The sequence below is a fragment of the Centrocercus urophasianus genome, unplaced genomic scaffold, assembly GCF_019232065.1.
Source record: "Centrocercus urophasianus isolate 14NV4802_14NV808 unplaced genomic scaffold, USGS_Curo_1.0 seq_1102, whole genome shotgun sequence".
In the NCBI taxonomy this organism is placed as follows: Eukaryota; Metazoa; Chordata; class Aves; order Galliformes; family Phasianidae; genus Centrocercus; species Centrocercus urophasianus.
Genome location: NW_024884257.1, coordinates 60,279 through 84,438, shown reverse-complemented (window position 1 = coordinate 84,438; position 24,160 = coordinate 60,279). Strand labels below are relative to the sequence as shown.

Genomic DNA, 24,160 nt, shown 5'->3' with positions numbered 1-24,160 from the left:
GGCCTCGCCCCGCGCCCGCCGGCCGGGCCCAGCCGCGCCGCACCGGCACCGGCCCCGCCGCTCCCCCACCCCGGCAGCTCCCTCCGCCGGCCCCGCCCCGGCCCCGCCGCTCCCCCTCTCCCGGAAAGGGCAGCGCCCCGCGGGCGCCTCCCCCTGCCCGGACCCCCGGCAGCCCCGGCTCGGACCGGCACAGCCCCGCCGCCGGCTGAATGCCCGGCCCCGCCGCCCGAGTGCCTCTGCCCGCATCTCCAGCGCCTGGAGTATCCCCAGCCCTTAGCCCTCATCATGGCAAAGCCTGCCCGTAGGTCCGGCCCCGAATGGGTCCGGGAGGTGAGAGCCTGGACCTGGGTGTACAGAGGTGCTGTGGGGCCGGGGCAGGAGCGTGGGGACACATAGACATAGAGACGCAGAGACACAGACACGTGGGGACATAGAGACACAGGATCACGGGGACTCAAGGACGTAGGGACGCAGGGACATAGGCTACCAGGCTTCCACCCAAGGCAGCCTGAGGAAGGGAAGAGGGCAGCTGCTGGGGCTGCTCCCCCTGGCACCTGGAGCCCACTGGGCTGAACCCATGGGGAAAGCCTCTGAGGAGCCGCACAACCTGGCCAAGCACCAAGGTCTGTGCGTGGACCTCACTCTCCCCCTCCATTTGCTGCCTATCAGTGTTCAGATGCAGCACGTCCTGATCATCCCCTGTCATGGGGTACAGGGAGCACATTGCCAGCAATCCCAGCAGCGCCTAGAGGCCCAAGGGGAGGGAAAAGGGCTTTTTGCTGCTTTGCAGGGTGTCTCCAGGGAGAGTGATGGCACGGAGGCAGCTGTCTCTTTACAGCAGTCTCAGACCCTCTCTGCTGGCTGCGTTTCAGCCTGCCAGGCTCACCTCAGCACGGTTGCTGCTGGAGGAGCCAAGCACTTGGATGAAGCCTGGCCCACGGTGCACACACTGCAGCACAGAGTGAGGGAGAGTCTGTTTTATCCCAGGAAACGCAGCCAACTTTCCAACTCCATCTTGCATAGTGGCAAGGGGGGTCAGCTTAGAGCTGGGAAGAGCCTGGGTTGCTGGTGCATGAAGCCCTGGGAATATGCTGTGCGAGGAAGGCATTGGGCAGCCCAGGGGAGCAGAGGCAGGCCCTCTGCAAGGTGCATGTATTAGCACAGGTAACACGACTTAAATGCCACCTAACCTTGAGATGCTCCTGACAGATCCCCTCCACAAATACCCGGCTGGGGGAGGGGATCTGCCTGCATCCCAGGAGGACAGGAAAAGAGCCATGGCTGTCCAGAAGCAGGGGAATCGCCACTGGTGCAGAAGGGTCTGAATGCTGTCCCTGGGAGTCTAGGCAATGGCGCAGGAATGGTGCCATAACCCTCAGGTGATGGTGGGCACAGCCACAGGGCAAGGGGAAGCCGGGGGGAGGAGGGATTCCTTCTTCCACAAACCCTGAAACGCCACCTCCAAAGCAGAGTTGAATGTCCAATGCCTGCATACGAGGCGACTGTGGTTTGATGTCTGATTTATCTTAACAGCAGACCCTGGCAATCACAGGAAAAGATGAGGGGAAAAAAAAATCCATAAACATGCCTGAAGCCTTCCTGTGCATCTGTCAGCAGACAGGCAGAGGGGGTTTCGAGCGGCATAAATAAAAGTGCTTCAAGAAAGGAAGAAAAGGGAACATGCTGAAACCCAAACCTTCAATGCGTAACAAAATACAGACAGATGCAAACCATCCCATAGCAGCGGGTGGATGGCCACATGCTCTGGCTGCACAGGCTCCCAGGAGGGAACATAAACATGCAATCAATCTGAACGAGCTGCCAGGCTGAGTCCAGCTTGCAGGCAAGCAGCTCGCCCGTGGCGCCAGGTCCAGTAGAAGAAAGGCCGTGATGATTTGCGACTGGCTCAGAGCCTGCTGTGGGAGAGACCTGCACAGCGTGGCACCGGCAGCCATTCATTGCCTTAGGAATGTTTTCCAGGTGCCCAAGGCTTTGTGATGCCTCCTGCCAAAGCTCAGCTGCAGCTCCAGTGCTGAGCTGCAACCCCCTGCGTGGCCACGGTAAACCTGGCCTTCATTTTGGTGTGAGCTGGTGAGCAGCGCTGCCTGCCTCAAGGATGGTCATCGGGCTTCTCTCTGCTGCTGCTAAGACACAGGGAGCCCATCTTCAGCCCATCTCCATTCTCATACCCAGCCCCATTCCCATTTCCAGCCCCCAATCCTGATCCCCAAAGGCTGTGTCCACGTATGTGAGGCAGGACAGACGGCCACGGCTTCTACTGCCCGTGAAGGTCGGGAGAGAGTGTGTCCCTGGGAAGCAAACCCAGCTCCAGCTCCAGCTGTGATCCAAGCACGCATTATGGAAATCAGGCTGTCTCCTGATCCCATCAAAGCAGAAAGGATCAAATGCTGCCAGGCAGAGAGCTGGAACCAAGGGCTCCGTGGTGGATGCTGCACTGTGGGGCTGTAGGGCAGGTCTGTGTCCCACATCCCATCTGCAGCCAACCCCAGCACTCACATCACAAAGAAGCTCCTCAGAAGACAATGTGGATGAGGAGCAGATGGATTCCAGGCCCACCTCGAAACCCCCACTGAAAAGGAGCATTTCTCAGCTTTGGCATGCAGCCCCATCCTGCTGCTGCTTCTGCTTGGTGTCAGGAAAAAAATCCAAACCGAGCCTGAATCACTCCCAGCCCGGCCAGGATGCTGTGCACAAAGTGCTCATTTCCACCGCTTCGCTGGGAGCCTTCTTATTTTAGCACACGCTGCCGCAGACTGAGATCTCTCCCGTTAACTGTCACAAACGACCTTACGAGATTAGGGCCGGTAATCTTCCGATCTGTTTAATCTTCCTCCGGGGATTATTCGCACAGCTCCGCTCCTCGCAGCCGCAGAACCGCAGAACACCCCGAAATGGAAGGGATGACCGAACGCAACCCCCGGCTCCACACGGGGAGCCTCGAAATCAGAGGTTTTTGAGAGCCCCGTGTTTGAAAGCCCCGGCCTCCGGGGCAGAACCTCACCCCGACACCCACGCGAACCGCCCCGCCGCAGCCCCGCGCCGCTCGGTCCATCAGCGCGGAGCGGAACCTCCGCGCCGCTCCAGGCGCAGCCGGGCCACGCGGCCGCCCCGCAGCGCCCCCCGTCGAACCGCCCGGCCGTTTCCCGCAGCGGCCGCACGGGGGCGCTCTGCCGCCCTCCGCGGAACTCCCGAACGCAGCCGCTGCAGCCGCCCGGCGGGGAGCGGAGAACGGACGGAGCGGCGCCGGCCGCCATGGCGCGGGATCCGGCCTTCGTGCTGCGCTACCTGGCCGAGGTGGAGGAGCTGGCCGAGGACGTGCTGGCGGCGCGGCAGCAGGTGAGGCCCGGTCCGGCTGACGGCTCGGCGCCGCCCGCCCCCCCCCCCCCCATCCCTTCCCCTCCTGTCTCTCTGCAGATCGTCGATCTGGACGTGAAACGGAACCGGAACCGCGAGGCGCTGCGGGCGCTGCGCAAAGACCCGGAGCCCGAGGGTGATAGCGGGAGCCCCGCGGGGACCGGGGCGGTGTGCGGGGGGCGGCGCTGAGCCCGTCTGCTTCTCGTCCGCAGGAAAAGCCATGGTCTGCTTCGGGAGCACGTTCATCGAGCTGCCCAAGGCCAAGACCGAGGAGATGCTGCAGAAGGGTACGGCGGGCTGTGCCCGGCGCTGGCCGTGATGAGGTTTGAGCTAAAATAGCCCCCGGGTCTGCGCTGTGCGCCGCTGCCGGCCCGCCCCGCACGCACTCCTGCCCCGGGTCCTGCGGGCTCTCTGTCGGTCCTCTATTCAACCCCGGTCCCCCTTATTCCTGCTCTGCTATTTTCAGATCAGGAACATCTGGATGAGGAGATAAACAACCTCCGGAAAGAGCTGCGTGTGAAGGTCAACCGCCTCTATGAAGCTCAAGGTAAACATTGCTGGTCTTGAGCCCCGCAGCAAAGGTCTGGCAGCAGAAAGTCAAAATCTGGGGCTGCTCTTCCTCTCACTTTGAAATTCCCTCCCTGCTCCGGCAACAACGCGTTGCTGCAAAGCTGTCACCCAGCAGCGTGCTGAATGCATGCAGCAATGACCAGGTTGGACATTAGGAAGAGTTTGTTCTCCAGAGGAGCAGCGATGCAGTGGCACAGCTGCCCAGGGGGGTTGGTGGGATCGCCGTCCTTGGAGGTGCTCAAGAACTGCAGAGATGCAGCACTGACAGACGTGGTCAGTGGGCACAGTGCAGTAGGTTGGGGTTGGATTTGATGCTCTCAGGTTCTTTTCTTTTCCAACCTTCACGATGCTGTGAGAACAAACTGCCCTGCCCACGTGGAATGCTTCACGTGTTTCATAGCAGAATCCCGACGTCCTGCACACTCTCACAGGTAAACCTGAGCTGAAGGGATTTAACCTGAACCCCATGACGCCGGAGGAAATGAAACTCATCAATCGCATCCTGGAAGGCTGAGGCAGCTGTGCCACCACAACTGTGTGCAAACACTGCTCAGGGTGCTGTGGCTGGGGATCACTCACAGTGTTTGCACTGCATCAGCCGCAGCATCCAGGATTTCCAGCACTGCTGTGCTGCTGGAGCCTCTCATAAAGAGCACGGGGAAAGATGCAGCTCCTCAGCTACAACTCTTCTGGCTGTAAACTCTCCCTGCTCCTTGCTGAGGATGGTGGCAGAGCAGTGCAGAGGCAACTGCTGGAACAGTGGCTTATTCACAGCCTATGACAAACACCCGCTTGCAAGGGGGATTATTAAAATCAGCACTGTTGGGCATTCCTAACTGTGTGTGTGTGTGTTTGTTGTTGGGTTTTTATGTGAGAGCTTCTGTAGTTTGGCTGCAGAGCTGCAGTTCACTGTCGTGTCAGGGACAGGAGTAGGAGGAATTGTAAATCTACAGCGTGCCCAGAGCATAGAAGAGCTGTGTGTGCCTGTGGTATTAAAACAAAAATGAAACTATACATCTGAAACATGTCAGGAATCTCCTGAAAGATGTGTAGGGAGGAACAGAAGAAGGCAGCATCCTGTTAGACTTAATGGGAAAACAGTCTGCTGTCAAGGTGGGAGCCAAGAGAACACAGAAAATGAGGCTTTCAAAACAGGATGAAAGAATAAAACATAGATATATAAGCAAAAAACCTGCAGCTTGAAGAGCTGGGACTTGGCCTGCAGTAAAGGGTTAATTGTTTTAAGTCATAATAGTTTCTTCAAAGGTTGTAAAACTTACTGTCTCACACACTACCCTCTTCATCCTGGAGTTGCTACCCCCATACAGGCTGGGTAAGACCACAGCAAGACTTGTGAAAGTTTATCACAACTGTCAGCATACTGCAGTGAGTCTCCTTTCTACAAGTTCCTGCTCTTCCCCTTCTGGACTTCTGTAAGATTGTTTAAATGGAATTTAAAGACTTCAAACACTGCAGTTGTCCCCGTGTCACTGGCTCTCCTGGTAGCTCATCTGCTCTCCAGGAGTAAGTTAGAGATGCAAAGACTGCAAGTAATGTTAACTTAGTCTCTGAGGCACCTTACAGCTGCTCTGGAAGTGAGTGGCAGTACATTGCCAAATGCCTGTGTTCTAACTGCACTCTTACATAACCTGCATGGTACAGCCAGGAAATGTGTCTAACATGTGATGGCAAGGTTATTTTTACAGTATCATGGCAACAGGTTTTATGATCTGACATGTTTCCATAGTAGTAGCAGCAGAAGGATTAGGTGTCTGCCTTCCCCAAAAGCTTTGTTTTGCTGGTCAGAACGCGTTCAGCTGCTTTATTTTCTCATGCTCTATGCAGAATGCAGGTGGTCAGCTGAGAAGCCAGCATCACCTGCGAGTGCCTTGTCAGACACTGCAAAATACTTCATGCAAGCCTGTCACAGCTTCCCAGCTGGGGAAGCCTTCAGGAACAAGGAGGCCAACTATGCTGGGCTGAGGCAGAGAGAAATGTGAACTGCTGCTACACAATAGGAGGAAGAGAGACCATGAACTTTATCTACAGCGATCTCCCAACCCGAGCTTGAGATCAGCCTCACACTGTCTGCTGCACAGGAAGATTCCCAAAAAGCTCTTCCAGTTGTTTCTTCCTGTCATTGAAGCAGCCTGCAATGAAAACAGTAAGAGGGGAGGTGCCCAGGCCCTTACCTTCCACCTTTCGTGAGCACAAAGGGCAACTGCCCACTTTCAGCTGAAGCTGTATTCACCTTTTATTTAGGAACTACACTCAGTGGTGACTGTAGGCATACAAATAACCTCCAGACACGTGTTGGCCTCTCAGAAGGATTCTGAAGTCATACAAGCACTACTTCATGGTATTAAGAGGAAAAAAAAGCACAGCCAGCTGTAGGGGAGTGCTCAGCAAACATCTACTGCAATGGCTGTAGATGAGATTTTCTGCCACGCTGACATATGAAGAACTGCAACAATTTAAAAGCTTGAAAAGCAGGGCTATAAACAATATTGTTTGTCTGCTGGATTTCAATAGCACTGCTGTAATTCTAGTTGCTCACATCCATGTTTGGAAAGCATGGGTTCCTTTTGGACTCCCGTAAGAGTCAATGTTCCCTGTTCTCTTGTTCCTGAGTGACAGGGGTGTGCTCTCCTGTGCTGAGGGAGGGACGTAAGCAGGGCACCATGCCTGCACTGGGTGAGCACATACCTAAGTGTGTGTTTGCCATGAAGTTCCCATTCACCAAAGCACCCAGGTTTCCTCCTCTGCTGACAGGCCCATCGTTCCATATCAGGTCAAAGCCACCAACACGTTTCTCCTTCCCAGTCAGCCTACAACATCAGATACAAGTACTGAAGTACAGAGTGCTGATGATAATCTTACCTGCACGCAGGAATAAACTTCCTGGTCAGAGATAAAGCTGAACAGCTGGAAGCAGTGGGCATCTTTCTACTACAAATATCCAAAGCTGGCACAGTTGTAAAGTCAATCACAAAATGATGCAAGACTGGCTTCTTGGAACAGATCACTCCAGAAGCAATGAGTGTGGGAGGCACAATGCAGAAGGAGCTCTGAAGCAGTTCTTGTGCAAGTCCCAGCTCTAACACCGACTCCATTTCCTTCACAGCACTGCGTTGCTTTGTTTTCTCCACTCTGAAGCAGAGATATGCCTGCTTGCTTTGCCCAGTCTCTGGAAATTCATTATTTAACAGCTATAAAGCTCAGCACCTTCCAATCAGTTGCCAAGACAAGAGTGTGTGTGTGTGTGTGTGTGTGTGTGTGAACACCTTCACACAGTAATAAAAACCTTTAGGGGGTAATAAGCATCTTTGCCCACCTGCCCTCCATGTCCACAACATGAAGTGTGTCTTCAAGCAGGTGACACTTGAGCTCATAGTCCTCCTGGCTGCTGGCAGCAAGGGAAGGCGACGCATTTACCTCCAGAAGCCAGCTGAGGAGACAGAGCACTAAGTTAGGGAGAAACAGGCACTTTCACCCATGGCTCATCTACCAGAAACGCCTGTCCACAAAAACACCACACTGCCAGCAGGCTGGAGTAAGTGTGAAGCAATAGGAAATCCAACCCCAAATCTCTTTCCCGCACGCTGAGCCAAAGAACATTCTGAGCTTATTGCAAAGTTTCTATTCCTGCTCTCGATGGTAATAAAGAAAAAATCCCTCCAGCATCAAGAAAGACATGCAAGTGAAAACCAAACTCTAGAGAAAGCAGTAAACATTGAGGACAAATCACAGAAAAAGCACTAACCCATTTTCGGTGCAGGAATGCAGAAGTGTCCTGGGAACAGTTTGACAGCACAACAGTGTTCAAACAGCCCTCCTAGAGAGCCACAGAAATGAAGCAAGCAGCAGGAGTGGCATCCAAGCACTGCAATATCAATGACTTTCAGTCCAGTCCACCACTCAGATTTGTTTTCTAACCAGTTGAAGTCACTCCAGCTCCTTCAGTGCAGGCAACCTCCACAATACTTTGGTCTCAGGCTCTGCACTGAGTGGATGGCACAAATTAGAGCTATCCAGGACCACAGCTGAGCTGCATTTCTTTGCTCATTGCAAGTAAAGCTGTCCCCAGTGGCACCACACTAGATGCTAACAGGACACGTGGCTGTCACAGGTAAAGCAGCTACAAAGAGCATAAATCTCAGGGATATGTCCTTACCTATGGTGCTACTTGCATTTCATGTAACTGAGGCTGCAAGAAGAATCCAGCTTGTCATTTCTGAAGCACTACTTGCTGTTGCTATTTCTCTCAACTCATGTAATGACAAGTTAGTTGCACTTTCAGGTTCCTGCTGTTGCAATACTTGGGTTGCACATTGTAGCAGATAAAAACTGGAGAATTTCAGCTGAACTTTGAGTCATATTTTTCACTTAAACTGTGAGAAGAGCTATACTTAAAACATTTAAGTACAGCCAGATTATGTTGTAAAGTCCTGGAGGTTTTGTTGTTTCTGTTTCTTTTAAACATCCTCAATCCCTACACAGCCTCTTTCTCCACAATTAACAGGAGGTGCCTCTTTCCATTGGGGTCTCCCATCGTAACACAGACCCAGGGGATGTGTTTTATGCTAGCAGCCTCATGGTGGTGGCTGGACATCCATCACCACTGATGGGACACTGCTGCGATACACACAGCAGGAGAAGAGATGCTAGCAGCCCTCCTGTCTCATAATTGCTGTGACACATCAATGTTTGAGGGAACTTATCACAGAAATAACCAAAACAGCAGGTTTTCACAACACAGCACAGGAGATTTCACAACGTTACATGCTGCTGCACCCCATGTTCTGAACAAGAACAGCTGCATTCCTCACAGATTCCAGCTTCCTAGGTGCAAAACCTCCCTGTTTCACTCGCAGTTCCTGGACTGGTTCACTCGCAGCCAGCCTGCAGGCAACTACCTTCAGGATGCAGAAGTGTCCCCAGACATCCCCACCATCCCAGGGCAAGCAGCTGGCCTGACACTAGAATCCCTTCCACGTTCATTAGTCCCCTTACGGCTTCAGGTGCTGATCAATCAGGATGTCGTAGCCATAGAGCTCGAAGCAGCGCTTGTCGCTGATGATCACTTTCTGAACGCTCTGGAGGCTCTTGATGAAAATGTTGTCCATATCCGCAAAGAGAACTTCCACCAATCCTGCTCCATGTTTGGCAGTCAGGTACTGCCTGAGCTGCTGAATCATCCACTTGCAGCCCTGAGACATCCAAACACGATTATATACAAGCTGCTCCCAACAGATGAGCACACATTTAACCTGTGTGATTTTTTCTTTTCCAGTCACCCTACAGCCAAGCAAGAATTCTTAGTAAAAACCCAGAGACCAGAAGGTAAGGGCTGCCAACTCCACAATGCAATTAAGCAATTCATGTTTGATTATTTTGTCTACAAAGGAGAGGAGGAATTTTAAAAAAGCCTCCAGGTCCCCATCAGAAACTCTCAAAGAGCAAATCATCATCTTCTGTCAGGATACTGCACAGACCCTCCTTTCCATACTGAATTTATAGAAGGGAACAGCCTATAGAGTGGGAAGCTCAACTACCCTCAGATGTTGACTCTGATCTCACATCTGCCATGAACCTGACATCTCATTTAAGATCTTCTCCCTCTTTCAGCTGCCACCTCTTCCAACAGGATGGTGACAGTTGTGTGTAGCAATCATAGCCTCGTTGTAACACTAAAGCCTTAAAGTGAAGGACTAAGCTACAGATAAATGCTTAAGCAGAATAATACGCTTATTATTATATATCAGATAACCTCTAAGAGCTTTCTGCCTAAGTGTTTAAGTCACAAACATCAGCCTTCCAGATGAGCAGACAGCTGCAACGCAGCAGTTACAGAACGCTCACCCAAGCTCTCTCCTATCAACGAAGTCACATTTATGGGGGTCTGGAGACAGCAGCACAGTTCAGTGGCTGCAGCACATGTGCACAGCCTGGCAGCTGGCACAGGGAGGTCAGCTTGCTCCTGTCTGCCAGCCCAGCCCCCCTGGCAGGCGCCGGGGCAGCATGGTGCAGGCAGTGCTGCTCACTCACCTTCTCAGGATCGTAATCAGGCGCAGTCTTTTGCACTGCCACGTTGGTGAGATGAACATCTGGCACGAAATAGAGATAAGGATCAAAGCCAAACAGACACTGAGCAAGTAAATACTGAATTCTTGCTCTAAACCAACCAACTTGACTCAGTCCCAATTAATTACTTCCTCTGTAATCAGAGGCTTCAGTCACCTGAGCTTATATGTAACACTGCATGATGCTATCAATGAAAATGTAAGGGAGACAAAAAAAAAAAACAACCAAGAGAGGTGTTTGGAAAACGAAGAAGTGACTGCCCTGAACTAGCAGCATGGCCCACAGTGGGCATGAAGCTCTCCACATAAGTGTGCCTCCAGAACCAGTGCACCCCCACCCCAGAACAGCTGCTGCACCTCCCCTCTGGGATGGCTTTTGATCATTCAGAGCAAGCATGAACTCTGCTGAACTTTCACTGAGAGAAGTGATGGATTTTCCTGTCTCTCAAGCCATCAAATTAAGGCAGGATACCTTTTGGGAAGATGTGTTAATCAAATAAAAGCTATCAAACTCAATACAGTAAGCAGCTTGACACGCAGGAAATCAAATAGTTCTGTCCCACAAATCACTCTGTCCCTACATTCACTGAAGCTAAGGAAGAAGAAAGGCTGCCAGAATTCAACCACAACAATAAAACTAGGACTGACATTTCAGCACGGGCCCCAGCTGATTTGTCAAACTGACATCTGCAGTGATCTGGTGACACCAGTCTGCCAAAAGAGACAAGAGAGAGAATGACAGTGGCAGCAACAGGACAGGACAATCCTGTAGGTGTTTGCTGGAGTCACAAGCAACAAGATTCATCTCATACTAAGCAGCAAACCATACATTCCTACTCTTACCCCTCCTTCCAGCTCACACAGACAGGTAGGATACAGTGATCATCTATGCTGCTCAGAGTAAACCGCATACTAGAAAAGCGAGCAAATCCATCTCTGTACAACCAGGCCTTCAGAGGGCTGTACTGGGAGAAAAGGAAAAGAGCAACTGAGAACTGAGATGAAAAAACCCAGTTCTGATATAAACAGCAGTTTGCACTTACAGATGTCACTAGAATATAAACTCTTAGGTCAAACTTTCGACCTACAAAGAACAGAAAGATATCATATAATCCACCTGCTGATACAGCTGCCCAGTCTTAGATGCACTTATCATCAGTTTCTATCTAAACATACACACAAAAGGACTGAAATCCACATTTCTGGTGACTTTATTGTGGGCTTTTTGAACATTTAAGATTAAAAACACCAGTGGGACCACTGCTCCAAGTCAGTGGCAGCTTACAAGTTCTGGATAAATAATGCAAGATGCAAGCATTGAAGGATGCACCCCTTTGAGTTAGCTTGACAAATGTTTGGCCCCACAACCTAACGAAGCTCTTAGTTTCAGAAAGGGAGCCACGTGAGGTTCAGCACACAGAACTACACATGGAGTCTTGTCTACTCAGCAAGAACACCATGGGTGAGGACAGCTTTTTCCCTACAACAGAAAAGCAATGGCATAAGTGGGCCTCTCACCTCCAATTAAGTATGGATTTTCAATGTACCGCTGCACCACGTAAGGCTCTATCTGCGTTTCGTCCTTCTGCTCGTTCGTGCGGCCACCATCCTGGAGGAAAACAAGCAGGCAGTTCCCCCTTTCAAGTTTGTATATGGAGAAGATGGTGAAAAAACACTCAGTTTTTTCTGGAAGCCCTGCCTCCATTTCAGAAGCCCAGATAAAGTGTAACAGCAAAGAGACCAGTGCAATGGGAAGATGCTGCAAAAGGAAAAGCGCTCACCTGCCTCTGAAGGCTCACAACAGGAGCTCCACAAAGAAGGGATCTCCAACCAGAGATCCTTCCCCAGTGGCATCCAGCCCTTAAATGAGGTCCAAGAGGTGCAGCCAGCTCCACCCCTCCCTGTCTCACAGCTGAATTGCCTTCACCTGTGCTCCCAGGGCTGACCAGGTCCTTTCCCCATGTGCTCCATCAGTGGTTCAGGCCAGGACTCAACAGTTACCACACATACAGCATCCAACTATTGGGGGGGAGATGTGCAGGAAGGGACTTATGGTGAACAGGGCAATAGTGAAGGAATATCACACAAGATCAGCACAGCCAAGCAGAACTCCCTGATGGAAAGAGAGGAATGAAAGAAGAGAAAAAGAACCAAGTGTCTGTCAGGCATTCCCCCAACAGAACACACAGCCATGCTCACCATCTTCCAGTCGAAGATATCCTTTAGTTTTCGGAACAGGAAAATTCCTTTCCCTTGTGATCTGCCAACCTACAGCACGGAGAAGCCGAGTTACTTAGCATCAGGATTTCCTGCTGTTCCCCACAGTTTCAGCACAGAAGCCCCGCACAACCTGAGTCATCATCTGTTTGTATGCAAGCACGTTTGTGTAATGTTATGGAGACAGGCAGAAAACGAAGGCATCTGACAAGAGCTCAATGCTGAACACTCGGGTTTACAAGCGTTAGGAGAATTCCTGGTGGAAAGGGCAGAGCAGGCAGGCAGCCTGCAGGAAAGTCCCACAGAGATGAATAAACAAACTCTGTCACATGCTTGCAGCAATATATCTAACACAACATATGTTGCTGGGAATCTTTTTTTTAAGTCACACTTAGATTTGTGTGTGCTACAGAAGAACTTAACTGAATGGGGAAGTCATGAGCAATGTCAAAGAACGATGGCAAACAAGAGCAGAACAAACCTGAAGACAGCCTAATTCACACTGTATGAAGTAGCCTGGATAAAGCACCTGAGAAGGAAGGCTCCCACCAGGCCTTCCAAGGGAAGCCCAGACTTCTGCAGTCTCAGGATCTTCCATTCTGCATGTCCAGAGCTACAGTGCCCAAATGTGGGAGTAGGCAGCCTGAGACAGCACAACACAGGGCTGCTCAAGAGCACAGACCAACAGAGTGTGTAACAGAGCTTATTTTTACTTGTTTGTTTTGAAGTCAGCCCCCAAACAATTTCATTTAAGGTGCTGGTAAAATCCCAGTCATTACTATATTTACATATATCTTTGTTTAGTGTATCTTGGTTTTTTACCATTTTAATTGAGGTTGTGGGCATAAAAATCAGCTTAATATAAGGTTTTCTGTTGCCAATTAACACGTTCCCATGTGTAGAGTTGGATAATCACTAGCTGATATCCTCCTGGCTGTAATTCACATGTTAGTTTGCATAATTACCTCCCATTTACTTCTCAGAAGTGCCCTTACTGATAGGCCTGACTCACAGTGTAAGGCAAGTTGTTCTGCCCCACATCTCCTGCACAAGGCAAAGCAGCTGTCCTCTCACAAGTGAGCACATTTTCAGTTACGTACCCTGGCCTAATACTCATGATGTTAAATGGCTTGAGTCACCTTGAAGAAGCAAAGGACTTGTCAGATTTATGTTGTATTGCTGTATTTCCTTTAGAAATTCTTCCTTGGTTCCTAGGACACTGGTCGAATGGGAATTTGCTCCATTCACCATTATCCCATGTAGATACAGGTTTTGTGGGACGAACGTGATGCAGAGCACAAGGCTGCACTTCATGGTAGAGCATGGAAAAGCTAACATTAACAAAATCCACCCCAGCTTGCACTCCAGGCTGCTCATGGAATCTTCTGCAATCTCTCCATATTCTCAGGATGAAAGTCCACTCAGTAAATTGGCTGGATTTACAACGGCTGACATTTAACGTAGTGGGATTTCCTTGAAACCAAACAGATGTTTTCATAGCTGCATCTTTGGGGGCTGCCCTAGAACACTGCCTAACAACAAGCCCAATTAGCCAGCTGCCCTGCACACACACACACAAGCTCTTGTACACCTGCAGCTGAACTGAAAGATTTAAGAGCGTGAACTTGGCCACAACCACACAGTGAGAATCCCTAGGAGCACAATCTGTTCCTCCACAGAAAAATCCAGTCCTCCACGCCATCAGCACCGAATTAACTTCAGCTCTACAAATAAACTGAGCCGATTTTCAATTGCCGAAATGAACTGTAACACAAGAAGGAATGTCTGGGTAGTATATGTTGGCCAGGAAGCCAGCCAGCATTGTTGCTCCTAGCCACCCTGCTACATGCACTTCTTCCTGTGGGTTTCCTGCGTGTTTTCCTCTCCTTCCACAGGATGAAGGCATCCATTCATCTTTGTCTCACTTGAGGAAAGTGATCGTGCACTTACCGGTTTCATGATCCAAGTGGTGCCAGGCTTCTTGCGAAATTCTTCCACAAACAAATGGTACTCTGAAGGCAATTCAAAGGTCTTTGGAAAAAAATCACATCTTGCTGCCTCAAGCTTCCCTGCTTCTCTTTCTAACTGCTTCCGAAACCTCTTCAGGTTCTTTACTAAGTAGTTCTTCCGACTCAGCTGGGTAGAAAGAGAAAGATAAGGTTAGGCTCAACAGATGCTCATGCAGACTGGCTTGCTTTCATTGCACTTGAGATACCTCTGGTGATGTCTGGGGACTACCTGTACTACATCTTCTGCAAGGGAAAAAGTAAATAAACATACACACTATTGAGAACTGTGTTTGCTCTGCGCAAATAAGGCTTGATTTCAGTTTTCTATTTAATCCTTGCATGAACACAGGGAAGCCAGAACAGAGGAGGTCATACAACCCATGCGTTACCCTTTCTAATGTACCTTTCTGTGCAGGCAGCATACTCATTTCCAGCACAGCTCCAGTCAGAACTGCCCACACCAAAAGCTGTAATCATGTTCACAGGCAGGCTTAACTCATCCCGCTCCTGAAATTGCTGCCCCTGTGGCACAACCAGCAGATCTGGAAGCGTACTGGCTCTTGAACCGCTGCAGGTTGCAGATGAGTGTTATAAACCACTGCCAGTCTCCATTTGCAGTAGCACTGGTGAGCATGAAGGCTTGGAGAAGGTACACGTGCTTCTCGGCAGCCCTCACAGGACTGGAAGTGACATGCAGGAGAGGATGGTAGCAGACCTCGTAGACGTAAGATTTTTAGGTGTTGCAACTTAATCTGCTCATAAATACAGAAGAGGCTCCCCAAAATACTGCATTTTGGAGGACCTCTTGCAATGCACCATCCTCAGATGTACTTTTGCCAGGCTAAGGGTATACACATGCATCTGATCCTAATGAACTGGATCTGTAGGAGTTCTCACTTTCCTATGTCAGGAAATTCACCTTTACCTACCAAGAGGAAGGTCTGGTCTTTAACCAGACCCCCTAACATGCTACAGTTGGTTTTGTTATTTTCAAGAGTCACAGACTTGTTGGTGTTTACCAGACTGAGAACGCAGCAAAGCAAAGTGTCAGGTTCCCAAGTAAAGCCCTTCCCAAGACAGGGGATGTTGACACATACTGATGGTTTATCAGAGCTGTAAGAAAGCGGCCAGTTTCTCGCAGTGGAAAACATTACCAGGTATTTCCACTCATAACTGCTTCTCATGGAAACTTACTGACAGCTTAAAAATACCTCCCCATACCCTCCTAGTTTCACTCCACCTTCGAGGGCTCCTTACCTCATAGTGATTGCGAAAGTGGCAGATACGAACGTGCTCCTCCAAGTACACGTGGTCAAAATTCTCCCGAAGCCAACTGACATCGCACCACAGGAAATCCCACTCCTCCTCACTGGGGAGAAAGGGCCCATGCAGAGAGCACAGCACGTGTTCACACCACCACCTCCACCACCTGCAGTGCTGTGCAGCCTCTGCTCCCCTCCGCCGCTCTCCATCCCCAAGCAGGGCTGTGGGATGCACTCCCCATTTTAAACGTGAGGTTGCAGCACTTCCCACCTCCACGCCCGGCACGGCCTACAGGCTCTGCGGGCACAGTGGAGTGGCACAGCTCTGGGACAGGCACCCAGCCCAGGGGCTCAGCGTCCCCAGGGGACTCCCGGGGACCCGTGCCGCCCCCCCCCCGGGGATGGATGCCAGCAGCGGCCCCGCGGCCCAGCAGTAAGCCGTGCTTACTTCCTCGCCTGTTGCCAGCCGGGCCGGCAGCGCAGCACATCCAGTACGGGCCCGGAGAGGCCGCACTTGAAGCGGACACGGCCGAGTGGAAGAGGGGCGGCAGCACCACGGATAGAACCGGCAACGCGGCCTAGCCCGACCGGGTGCTGCTTTGTCCTGTGCGGGACGCGGGGAGCGGCCTACGGGGAGAGAAGAGAGGAAAAGCGGTGAGGAGAGCCGGGTCGGACCGGCATAGCGGCAGGGAAGCCGGGCAGCGCTCACCGCCAGCTCCGCCATGCTGCGGGCCTAGCAGGCCGCGCCGTCTCCATGGCAACGGCGGCGCAGAGCCCCGGGCCCGCTTCCTCTCGGGCCTAAGGAGCACCTGTAGGCCTCGCCCCACCCTGCTGGCCCCACCACCTCCGTAGGCCTCATCCCCCCTGCAGGCCTCGCCCCCCACTGTAGGCCTCGGCCCCACCCTGAAGGCTTCGCCCCCCTCCCCCCCCCCGTAGGCCTCAACCCTTCTCGTAGGCCCCGCCCCGGCCACAGGGTGCTGGGGTTGTGCTGGAGCTGTGCCTGGAATGCTGTGAGCTCGTCCCCTGGCCCTGTGACACCCAGCTGGCTGTGGGGTGGGTGCAGGCTGGGGCTGTGGGTGGACTGGGTGTCCTGAATAGGAGGCTAAGCCAGGCCCAGAGCCAGCACTGGGCTTTCTGCAGCCACGTCAGCAGCACTCAGGGACAGATCACGGCACTTCCCTGTGCCATCAGTGCAGTGACAGCTACTCCACGTCCACCCGGGGGGAAACGTGTGGACGTGGAGTAGCTGTCACTGCCAGCCTGCTGGTCTGTAGGGGTCTCATCCCCCCACCACTGTCACAGCGAGGGCTGGGCATGCTGCTGTGCCGAACAGACCGCCCTTGATCAAACAGGACAAAGGTTTTGTTCTTCTCTTCACACTGCAGCCTTGTCCGTCTGCGCGCTGGCAGCAGCGGCTGTCAGCAGACAGCGCAGCGCTCCCACACCACCGCTCAGAGGTGGAGTTTCTCCTCCTTTGTCTCCTCCCGGTAAGAAGGAGCAGTCGGTGCGAGGGAGGCGGGTGCTGGGGAAGGGCTTTAGCAGAAGACGCAGGGGAAGCGGACGGGGTCTCTTCTGTCTTTTCTTCTTCTGGGGGATTGGGCTCTGTGCTGCAATCGAGCCCCTTGTCACAAGCAGCTGTCCCACAGGAGCGAGCTCTTCATGACAGAAACCTTCCCAGGCAGCATCCGGAGCGTGGACAGCAGCTTCACCTGGGGACAGAGAGGACAGTAGCATCGGGGACAAGGACACCTGCTCCCCGCCTATCCCAGGGCACGTGCTGCAGACCATGGGAAATGGCATGAGCAAGGTAAAGGGAGCGCTGGGGTGCAGGTCTGCAGAGCTGGGTGCTGCAGGACAGGCTTGCAGCGCTCAAAGTGGGAGATGCTGGTCGGGCTCTGTTTGTGATGCTGGGCAGTGTTATGTGTGCCAGGGAGCCACCCGCTGGTGCTGAAACCGGCACAAGGCACAGCTGGTGGAAAAGCTTGTTTACCTGCAGGCTAAACAAAATCAGAAGCCGGCAGGGATGCTGTGTGAGGCTGCAGCAAGGGCTCGTCCTGACAGCCACCTCCAGCCACTTCAGTTGGGGCGTGCATTCTTTGAACAGGACTGGTGGGCACTCTCCAAAGTGTAGAGGACAGGAGGTCACAGCAAACCCTTCTGAGGGAGGCAGGAAACTTTTCCAACACCTTTAAAAGAAAGGTACAAGCTTCCAATCACTTGCCAAGGAGTTCTGTTAGACCCAGAGGCTGATGGTGCCACCCTGTGCTTGCTGGCTCAGGGTTCTGCACAGTGCTCAGAACGTCGCTCGATGGAGGGGACAGACTCTATTTTTTGGTTGTTTGAGCTTTTCCTGGGTCACAGGTGAGCAGAGACATCTTCTTTCTGCTTTAATAATCCCCTTCAATCTATAGCCACTCGTTATCTGGGAAATTTTTCAGTGTTTTAGGTGGAGCTGCAGTGCCCCATTTTATTCAGCGAGGAGCATATCAGAAAGTTACTGGGGACAGGAATGTGCCATTATTCATGGCTCATTGTCCTGCCCTTGGGAGCTGGCCTTGCTAAATGGCTCTTTTACCATCTCATTTTCAGTGCACTTGCTGAAAGTTACAGGCACCCTGTCAATATAAAATTGATCTAAATTGTTAGGAATTGTAAAAAAAAAAAACCAAAAACCAACAACAAAAAACTCCTACAGCTATTAGAGCAATAAAAATGTTTCCAAGCATGGGCAGTGAAGTAAGTGCAAGCATTACCAAACATGCAGCAGAGAGAAGCTGGAAGTGAATCAAGCCACACACAAGTGTGTACAGGCTGTTAATCCTAATTTTCTGTGATGGGAAAGAGGGAAAACATAAAATAACTGAAGGTAGGAATGGATGCATGGTATCTCACTTCTGTAATCTGGAGTACTGTTAATAGAGGCATTGTCAAGTAATTGCCTTTTCATCAAAAGAAATGGAATTTCTCAAGGCAAATAATTAAGATACAATGTCGAGAGCAGTCTGTCCCAGGCCTGTTGGAAATGGACTCCTTGTAGAGCAGAGCAGAGCTGGGGTTGTGGGAGATCATGTCTGATCACTTGCTACTCTGCCAGCACTGATCAGGGCTATCCTAGATCTTGTCCTTCTCTGGGTACTGCTGCTGCTCCAGGCCTTGAGGCAGTGAGGTGACAGCAGTGAGGTGATTTAGGCACTCATTTTAATGGCAGGACTTTTGCCTTTTTGACTGAGGCCAGGCTCACCCTGGCTCAAGTCCCTCTGCGGGCTCTGCTTCTGAATCACAGACATCACTGAGCAGCTGTGCTCATCCCACACCCATGTGCAGCCCCATGTGCAGGAGTCTGTGTCCATGCAGCTCTGTCAGGGCAGGCTTAGGGGCATTGGACACAGCCCAGCCAGCAGCATGGGGTGGGAAAGGAGTCCAGGGGAGGGAAAGCATGTGGTGAACACTGCTAAGGCAGATGGGAACCCCAGGCACGGGGCACCATGGCGTGTGTTCAATGCTTACAGGCTGAAATCTTTCTCTGTGTCCTGCAGATCCTCCCTGGCCTTTACTTGGGAAACTTCATTGGTAAGCAGAGCCCCACACTGCTGAGAAGCCCCCGCAGAGTTTCCCTGACCTCACAGTCTGCTGCAAGGGAGCTCCCCACCTGCATGCCTTTGGTGCCTTTGCCTGTGCTGCTCTGGGTGGGCTCTGCTTGGCTTCCCAGGGCTTGTCCCAACTGCTTTGGGAAGGCTCAAAGGCTTCTTCTTCCTGCTGATGGATAAAAACTGCTTTTCATCCCGTTTTATCATAGCTTCCCTGAGATCTCAGGAACCCAGGGGCTGAGCAGGGCCACGATCTTGCTAGGAAAAGCCGCAGCAGATGCACCTCTGCTGTGACACGAAGCAGAGCAGGGACATCACTGTTTGAGCCCTCCCAAAAGCTTCAGGTCCCCCACATACTAGCAGCCAAGCAGAATGGGGCTGTGCACGCTTGGGTGTTGCTCCCACAGGCCAAGTCACGTTCTGACAGCAATTCACTGTTATAATGGATTATCACTGTCAGTCACTCATGACTAAGGACTGGCATCTGCCATGAAAAAACAGCATTTATCAGAGCTCCTGCCTTCCCAACAGCTCTTTCGATGGCTTTATCCCGGCTGGAAGTGCTGAGAGCATTTAAAAACACTGGCATGAATTGCCAAGGAAATGTCTTGGAAGTGGCGGGGCAGCCTGGCTGGCAGCAGCCTGCCACAAGAACACTCCTCACTCCTCAGCACCCAAAGGGAGCATGTCTAGGCTGAGGGCTGGAGGAGCTGCTTCTGGCAGGTGCTGTTTGGGAGCCTTGCAGGGAGCACATGGGGAGGACCCAGCTCCAGGCCCATCGCAGAGGTTACTGCAAGCAACCCCCAGTGTCTGGGCCTGGCCAGATGCCACCAAAGTATTTCTCCACCGAGAAATTCAGGGTGATGACAGAGATGTAGGGCCTGCTGAATTAAGCTCTGACAGCTCATAGAGGCATTTTCTCTGACTGAAAGCATTTTCCAGCCATAATAAGCCTTTATGGACGTGTCACTAATTGCTGTCATGCTGACTGCTGGACTTGGGTGGGGAGGTGACAGCTGATGTATGGGTCCATGGACAGAGGGTCCCCACCTCTTCCTCCTGCATGCACAGCATGGACTCTTAACATGAAGCAAGTCTCTTGAGGCTCACCACTATTAAATATTCACGTTATGCCATTAGCACATCGTATTTCAGATTCTTGGGCCAAGGTTTTACACCACTCTGAAGTTCAGAAACCCAAAAATCACAAGTGTAGAAAATATTAGTACCCATCTCCAGCAGCCTGTGCAGTATCAGCGGGTCATGTTACGAAAGGAAAACAGCTACAAAGCTGCTTAGCCAGCAAGATGAGCAGGTCTGCTCCCAGCAGAACTTTTGTGCTAGACCAGTGACCAGAATCACAACCAGAGGATGCTGTAAAAAGTAGGTCATTTCCCCAGAAAGCTGAGGATACCTGATCTCCGTGCATGCGACTGCAGTAGGATGCATGCAAAACGTTCCAAATCACAGTTCTGCAGATCCCTCTGGCCATGCCAAACAGCACTGATGTGAAAGGCTGCAGCCCCGCTCCTGCAGTCTGTAAGATAAAGCAGATCAGCCAGGCTGCAGCAAGTCCCCTTTCTACATGTGCATGCGTGGAAGCAGTGTCACCACAGGGCATGTTCTTTCCTCCCTAAGCTAGTGAACAAGTAGAGGCAAGCGCAAAGCTGCCTGCTTGCTTAAGAGTGTTTTCCCATGCAGAAGTGAATTTTCACCCAAGCAGCAAGGTCAAGTGCCTTTGGAGGGAGCAGGTCTCTGTTTTGGTATCCCTGGGTTTGCATTCCCAGGTTTCCAAGAAGTGTTTGCGTAGCTGCCTGTGTCTGCTGTGCTACCAAGTGCGTAGATGCACGCAGGGGGGTGTAGTGCAGCTGTTCCTCCAGAGCACAGCTCTGCGTGCTGGTTTGTCTGCAGGAGCTCAGCGGACGTGCTTGTGGGAAGAGGAGGGTGAGAAATAAACATGTGCTGAGATCAAGTTTTATCCTTTAGATGCCAAAGACCTGGAGCAGCTAAGCCGGAACAAGATCACCCACATTGTGTCAATCCACGAATCTCCCCAGCCTCTGTTGCAGGTAGGATCCTCTGCCCGATGCCAGCATGCAGATTTCTGCAGCTCTCTCCATATTGCAGCATCTCCCCCTTCCAACTCTGAGCATCCCATGGCACATCCCTCTCCCCAGCAGCAGTCTCAGAGGAATGAGGCAGCCCCTCTGCTCTCTGGGAAGCTTGTTGGTTCATGAATATAACCTGGCTTTGAATGTTGATGAGAAGATTTCCAGCTCTCCAACCTTATCTCATTTTCCACCTTCTCCCTCAAGCTCTCAACCCTCATTGCTCTCCCTGCTGCATTGCTGAGGGGAAGCGTGGCCCTGTCCCAGAGCAAAGCTGTGCTGTGGGAACAAGGCCCAAGAGGAGCTCAGGGGCAAGGCACCAGTGGCTGAGCTTCTTGTGTTCCTTTTATGTCTTGCAGGACATCACCTACCTCCGTATTCCCCTGCCAGACACACCTGAGGCCAGCATGTGAGTTCTCAGTGAGGCCAGCACAATGGGATGCAGAGAAGGAATAAGCATCCCACCTGAGAACCCAGGCAGAGCTGCCTGGAGAGCAGGGGAAGGCACAGAGCTGGCCAAGAGCAGTGGCATGTTCTGAGTGCGAGCAGCCAAAGAGGGCTGTGGACCTTTCCTTGCGAAATGAGCACTGAGCTGCCTGGGTCTCAGCAGCTAGTGATGGTGCCTGTAAAGTAACAGGCGTTTTATTTTAATGCTTTGTCCTCAAGCTCTCACGGTTGCACCACCTGCAGCCTAAAAATCTGGTTCCACACCTGTAGTCCTTATTCTGCTTGTTCTCTTTTTCCTGCTAGCAAGAAGCATTTCAAGGAATGCATCAGTTTTATCCACCAGTGTCGCCTGCAAGGAGGAAACTGCCTCGTCCACTGGTAAAGCTTCTTTATCCACATGTAACACCATGTTCTCCCAGCACAGCACAGCCAAGCCCACAGAAGGGGTCCTGCTGGCAGAACCCCTGCTGTAGCTGCACATGTCTGCCAGGGCCCCAATGTCCATGAACCCACTCAGGATCCGCTCTCAGGCTCAGCTGCAGCCCCCAGCTGAGCAGGATCTGGGGAGCCCTTTGGGGGATGGAGAACCACTAGAGAGGGGCAGATTTTTGCTGCAGTTGAGCAAGTGGGAAGGGAGCAGTTTGGGGCAGGCTTCCAGGCAGCGGCTGCTGCTTTCACTTCCCCTGGGGAGCAGGTCGTATTTATAGACACTGCTCAAGAGGACCTTGGAAGGGCTTTGGCTTCCCAGAGAGCAAGTTTGCTGAGAAGAGGAACCAAAATAGCTGAAAGCACAGGGGCAGGCATGGGGTCAGGGCAGCAGCCAGGAGTGCACACTGCAGATGGTGGCCCACATGCTCTTTCCTTTGCCAGCCTGGCTGGGATCTCCCGCAGCACCACCATCGTCGTCGCCTACGTCATGGCTGTCACAGAGATGAGCTCTCAGGAGGTGCTGGAGGCCATCAGAAGCGTGCGACCCGTTGCCAACCCCAACCCTGGCTTCAAGCAGCAGCTGGAGGAGTTCAGCGGCAGTGCAGCCCGCAAGGTGGGATGCAGGACAGCGCAGGGACAGTGCATCACATCCCTTCCCTATGCCCCTTGCGTGCAAGCTTGGATTCACACTGACACAGGCATGCTACTCTGCTTCTCCCTCTTTCCCCAGATGCGCAGGCACCTGAAGCAGAGGTATGGGACGTCCCCTTTCAACGACGAGGAAGAAATCAAGGCCCTGCTACCAGCGGGGAGAGGAAGAGCATCCCAAGCAGAGGGAGCTCGGCAAGGACTGGTCCCAAGGGCCAGGGACATCAAGAGCACTGCTCCCTTCCTGCTGCGGGTGAAGAGGACGTTCTCCTGCATCCCAGCTTGTCTGAAGTGATCCCAGCCCGGATCACCTCATGGCCTGGTAAAGACTAAGGAGCTGCAGCAGCAGAGAAGTGCCGCATCGCAGAGCCACAACGAGCCCAGCTCCTTCTCCTCTCTGGGTTCAAGCGTGCCATCTTCTGTCCTGGCTTTCAGCTATTGGGGGAGGGATTCATTCACACTGCTGAGCTCTGCAGGGTCAGTCCATTGGTGCCTGGTGTGGGGGACGTCTGGCAGAAGCACAGATCGCGGTTCCCAGTTCACCGTGGCAGTGACACACGGGGCTTCCCAGCACCCAGGTGATGCTGACAGCAGCTTTAGCACTTCAACACCAGCTGCATGGGCCTCAGGGGCACACAAGGTGCAGGAGATCTCGCTGACTCCTCGGAGCAGTTTTCCCACCAGCAGCAGCAAGCTTCCAGAACCAAGGTGGCTGCAGTGCAGGGGCACACAGGAGAAGCTAATCATGCTGTGCTGGTGCTCCAGGCCAGCCAAGCACAAGCCTCAAGCAAACACTGCAGCTTTCAGTGTTCATTGCACCGCATTCCCACCGATCCCAGGGCACAATCTTTAAATGGTGGGAAATAAATGTTTAACCTCGCCAGACCTCACTAAAGCAGAGCCTTAAGCCATTTTGCTTAAATACTTTCTATGTCCTTGTAGTATTAAACTTCTGTTTAATGCAGATTGACCTGCCTGGGACACAGAGGGGGAGCTGGGGCAGAAGGTCCCTGGCGTAGGGGGATTCTCTTCTCCCAGCCAGGAGATGAGAAGCCTGTGTTGCTGTTGGGGGGCTGAGGGCAACTGCAACCCTACAAATGCAGCTTGGAGTTATGTGAGCAGCACCCAGCCACACCCTGGCAGCATCACCCATAGAAGACACCCGTATCTCCAGTTTGCAGAGCAGAGGTTGCTCACAAGAGCCCTGCTCAGGATGGGCCATGAGCCCTGCTGCTGCTGCAGGGAACAGGGCTGTGTGGCTGGGCAGGAGCAAACAAGTACTCACACGGATATTGTTCTGCTGCACCTTCTTTGCACCACAGAGCTGAAGCCTGCTGGGAGCTGCAAGAAGGCTGACCCACACCAGGAGCTGCAAACCCTGCTCTTCCCCAGCCCCGTGCTGTTAACACCTCACACTGTGGCAGC

General features: G+C 52.3%; 3 protein-coding genes across 11 annotated transcripts; 2 read left to right on the top strand and 1 right to left on the bottom strand.

Annotated features, from left to right (window-relative positions):
* Positions 1-3,268: 3,268 nt before the first annotated feature.
* On the top strand, positions 3,269-4,781 carry PDRG1 (p53 and DNA damage regulated 1). The gene is made up of 5 exons (XM_042809175.1): positions 3,269-3,357; positions 3,436-3,511; positions 3,588-3,662; positions 3,842-3,922; positions 4,377-4,781. Exons 1-5 carry the CDS (start codon positions 3,274-3,276, stop codon positions 4,457-4,459), a joined length of 399 nt encoding a protein of 132 aa, XP_042665109.1. The 5' UTR covers positions 3,269-3,273; the 3' UTR covers positions 4,460-4,781.
* A 184-nt stretch (positions 4,782-4,965) lies between these two features.
* On the bottom strand, positions 4,966-16,255 carry TTLL9 (tubulin tyrosine ligase like 9). 7 transcript variants are annotated; one of them, XM_042809171.1, is made up of 13 exons: positions 16,226-16,255; positions 15,965-16,143; positions 15,512-15,623; positions 14,196-14,381; positions 12,228-12,296; positions 11,547-11,637; positions 11,072-11,112; positions 10,906-10,993; positions 9,994-10,058; positions 8,959-9,155; positions 7,280-7,393; positions 6,652-6,773; positions 4,966-6,095 (listed from the first exon to the last, which is right to left on the bottom strand). In XM_042809171.1, the coding sequence occupies exons 1-13, from the start codon at positions 16,238-16,240 to the stop codon at positions 6,025-6,027; spliced, it is 1,350 nt and encodes a 449-aa protein (XP_042665105.1). In that variant the 5' UTR covers positions 16,241-16,255; the 3' UTR covers positions 4,966-6,024. The 7 variants fall into 7 exon arrangements, 6 of the variants coding, with proteins under 6 accessions (XP_042665105.1, XP_042665106.1, XP_042665102.1 ...); XM_042809172.1 differs by having other exon boundaries at positions 9,994-10,052; XM_042809168.1 differs by lacking the exon at positions 4,966-6,095 and having other exon boundaries at positions 6,102-6,773.
* A 497-nt stretch (positions 16,256-16,752) lies between these two features.
* On the top strand, positions 16,753-23,660 carry DUSP15 (dual specificity phosphatase 15). 3 transcript variants are annotated; one of them, XM_042809184.1, is made up of 8 exons: positions 16,753-16,875; positions 17,163-17,323; positions 19,053-19,086; positions 21,090-21,172; positions 21,571-21,620; positions 21,962-22,036; positions 22,529-22,700; positions 22,818-23,660. In XM_042809184.1, exons 2-8 carry the CDS (start codon positions 17,303-17,305, stop codon positions 23,028-23,030), a joined length of 648 nt encoding a protein of 215 aa, XP_042665118.1. In that variant the 5' UTR covers positions 16,753-16,875; positions 17,163-17,302; the 3' UTR covers positions 23,031-23,660. The 3 variants fall into 3 exon arrangements, with proteins under 3 accessions (XP_042665118.1, XP_042665117.1, XP_042665116.1); XM_042809183.1 differs by having other exon boundaries at positions 16,753-16,973; XM_042809182.1 differs by having other exon boundaries at positions 16,753-17,003.
* The last annotated feature ends 500 nt before the right edge of the window (positions 23,661-24,160 follow it).

Coding starts and splice junctions, on each gene's coding strand:
- PDRG1 (XM_042809175.1), top strand. CDS start 3,274: ATGGCGCGGGATCCGGCCTTCGTGCTGCGCTACCTGGCCGAGGTGGAG. Junction 3,358..3,435: donor TGCTGGCGGCGCGGCAGCAG/GTGAGGCCCGGT, acceptor GTCTCTCTGCAG/ATCGTCGATCTGGACGTGAA. Junction 3,923..4,376: donor CCGCCTCTATGAAGCTCAAG/GTAAACATTGCT, acceptor ACACTCTCACAG/GTAAACCTGAGCTGAAGGGA.
- TTLL9 (XM_042809168.1), bottom strand. Junction 14,382..15,511: donor ACTTTCGCAATCACTATGAG/GTAAGGAGCCCT, acceptor CTTTCTACCCAG/CTGAGTCGGAAGAACTACTT. Junction 11,638..12,227: donor ATATCTTCGACTGGAAGATG/GTGAGCATGGCT, acceptor GTTTTCCTCCAG/GATGGTGGCCGCACGAACGA.
- DUSP15 (XM_042809184.1), top strand. CDS start 17,303: ATGGGAAATGGCATGAGCAAG. Junction 19,087..21,089: donor TTACTTGGGAAACTTCATTG/GTAAGCAGAGCC, acceptor TTTATCCTTTAG/ATGCCAAAGACCTGGAGCAG. Junction 22,701..22,817: donor GCGGCAGTGCAGCCCGCAAG/GTGGGATGCAGG, acceptor CTCTTTCCCCAG/ATGCGCAGGCACCTGAAGCA.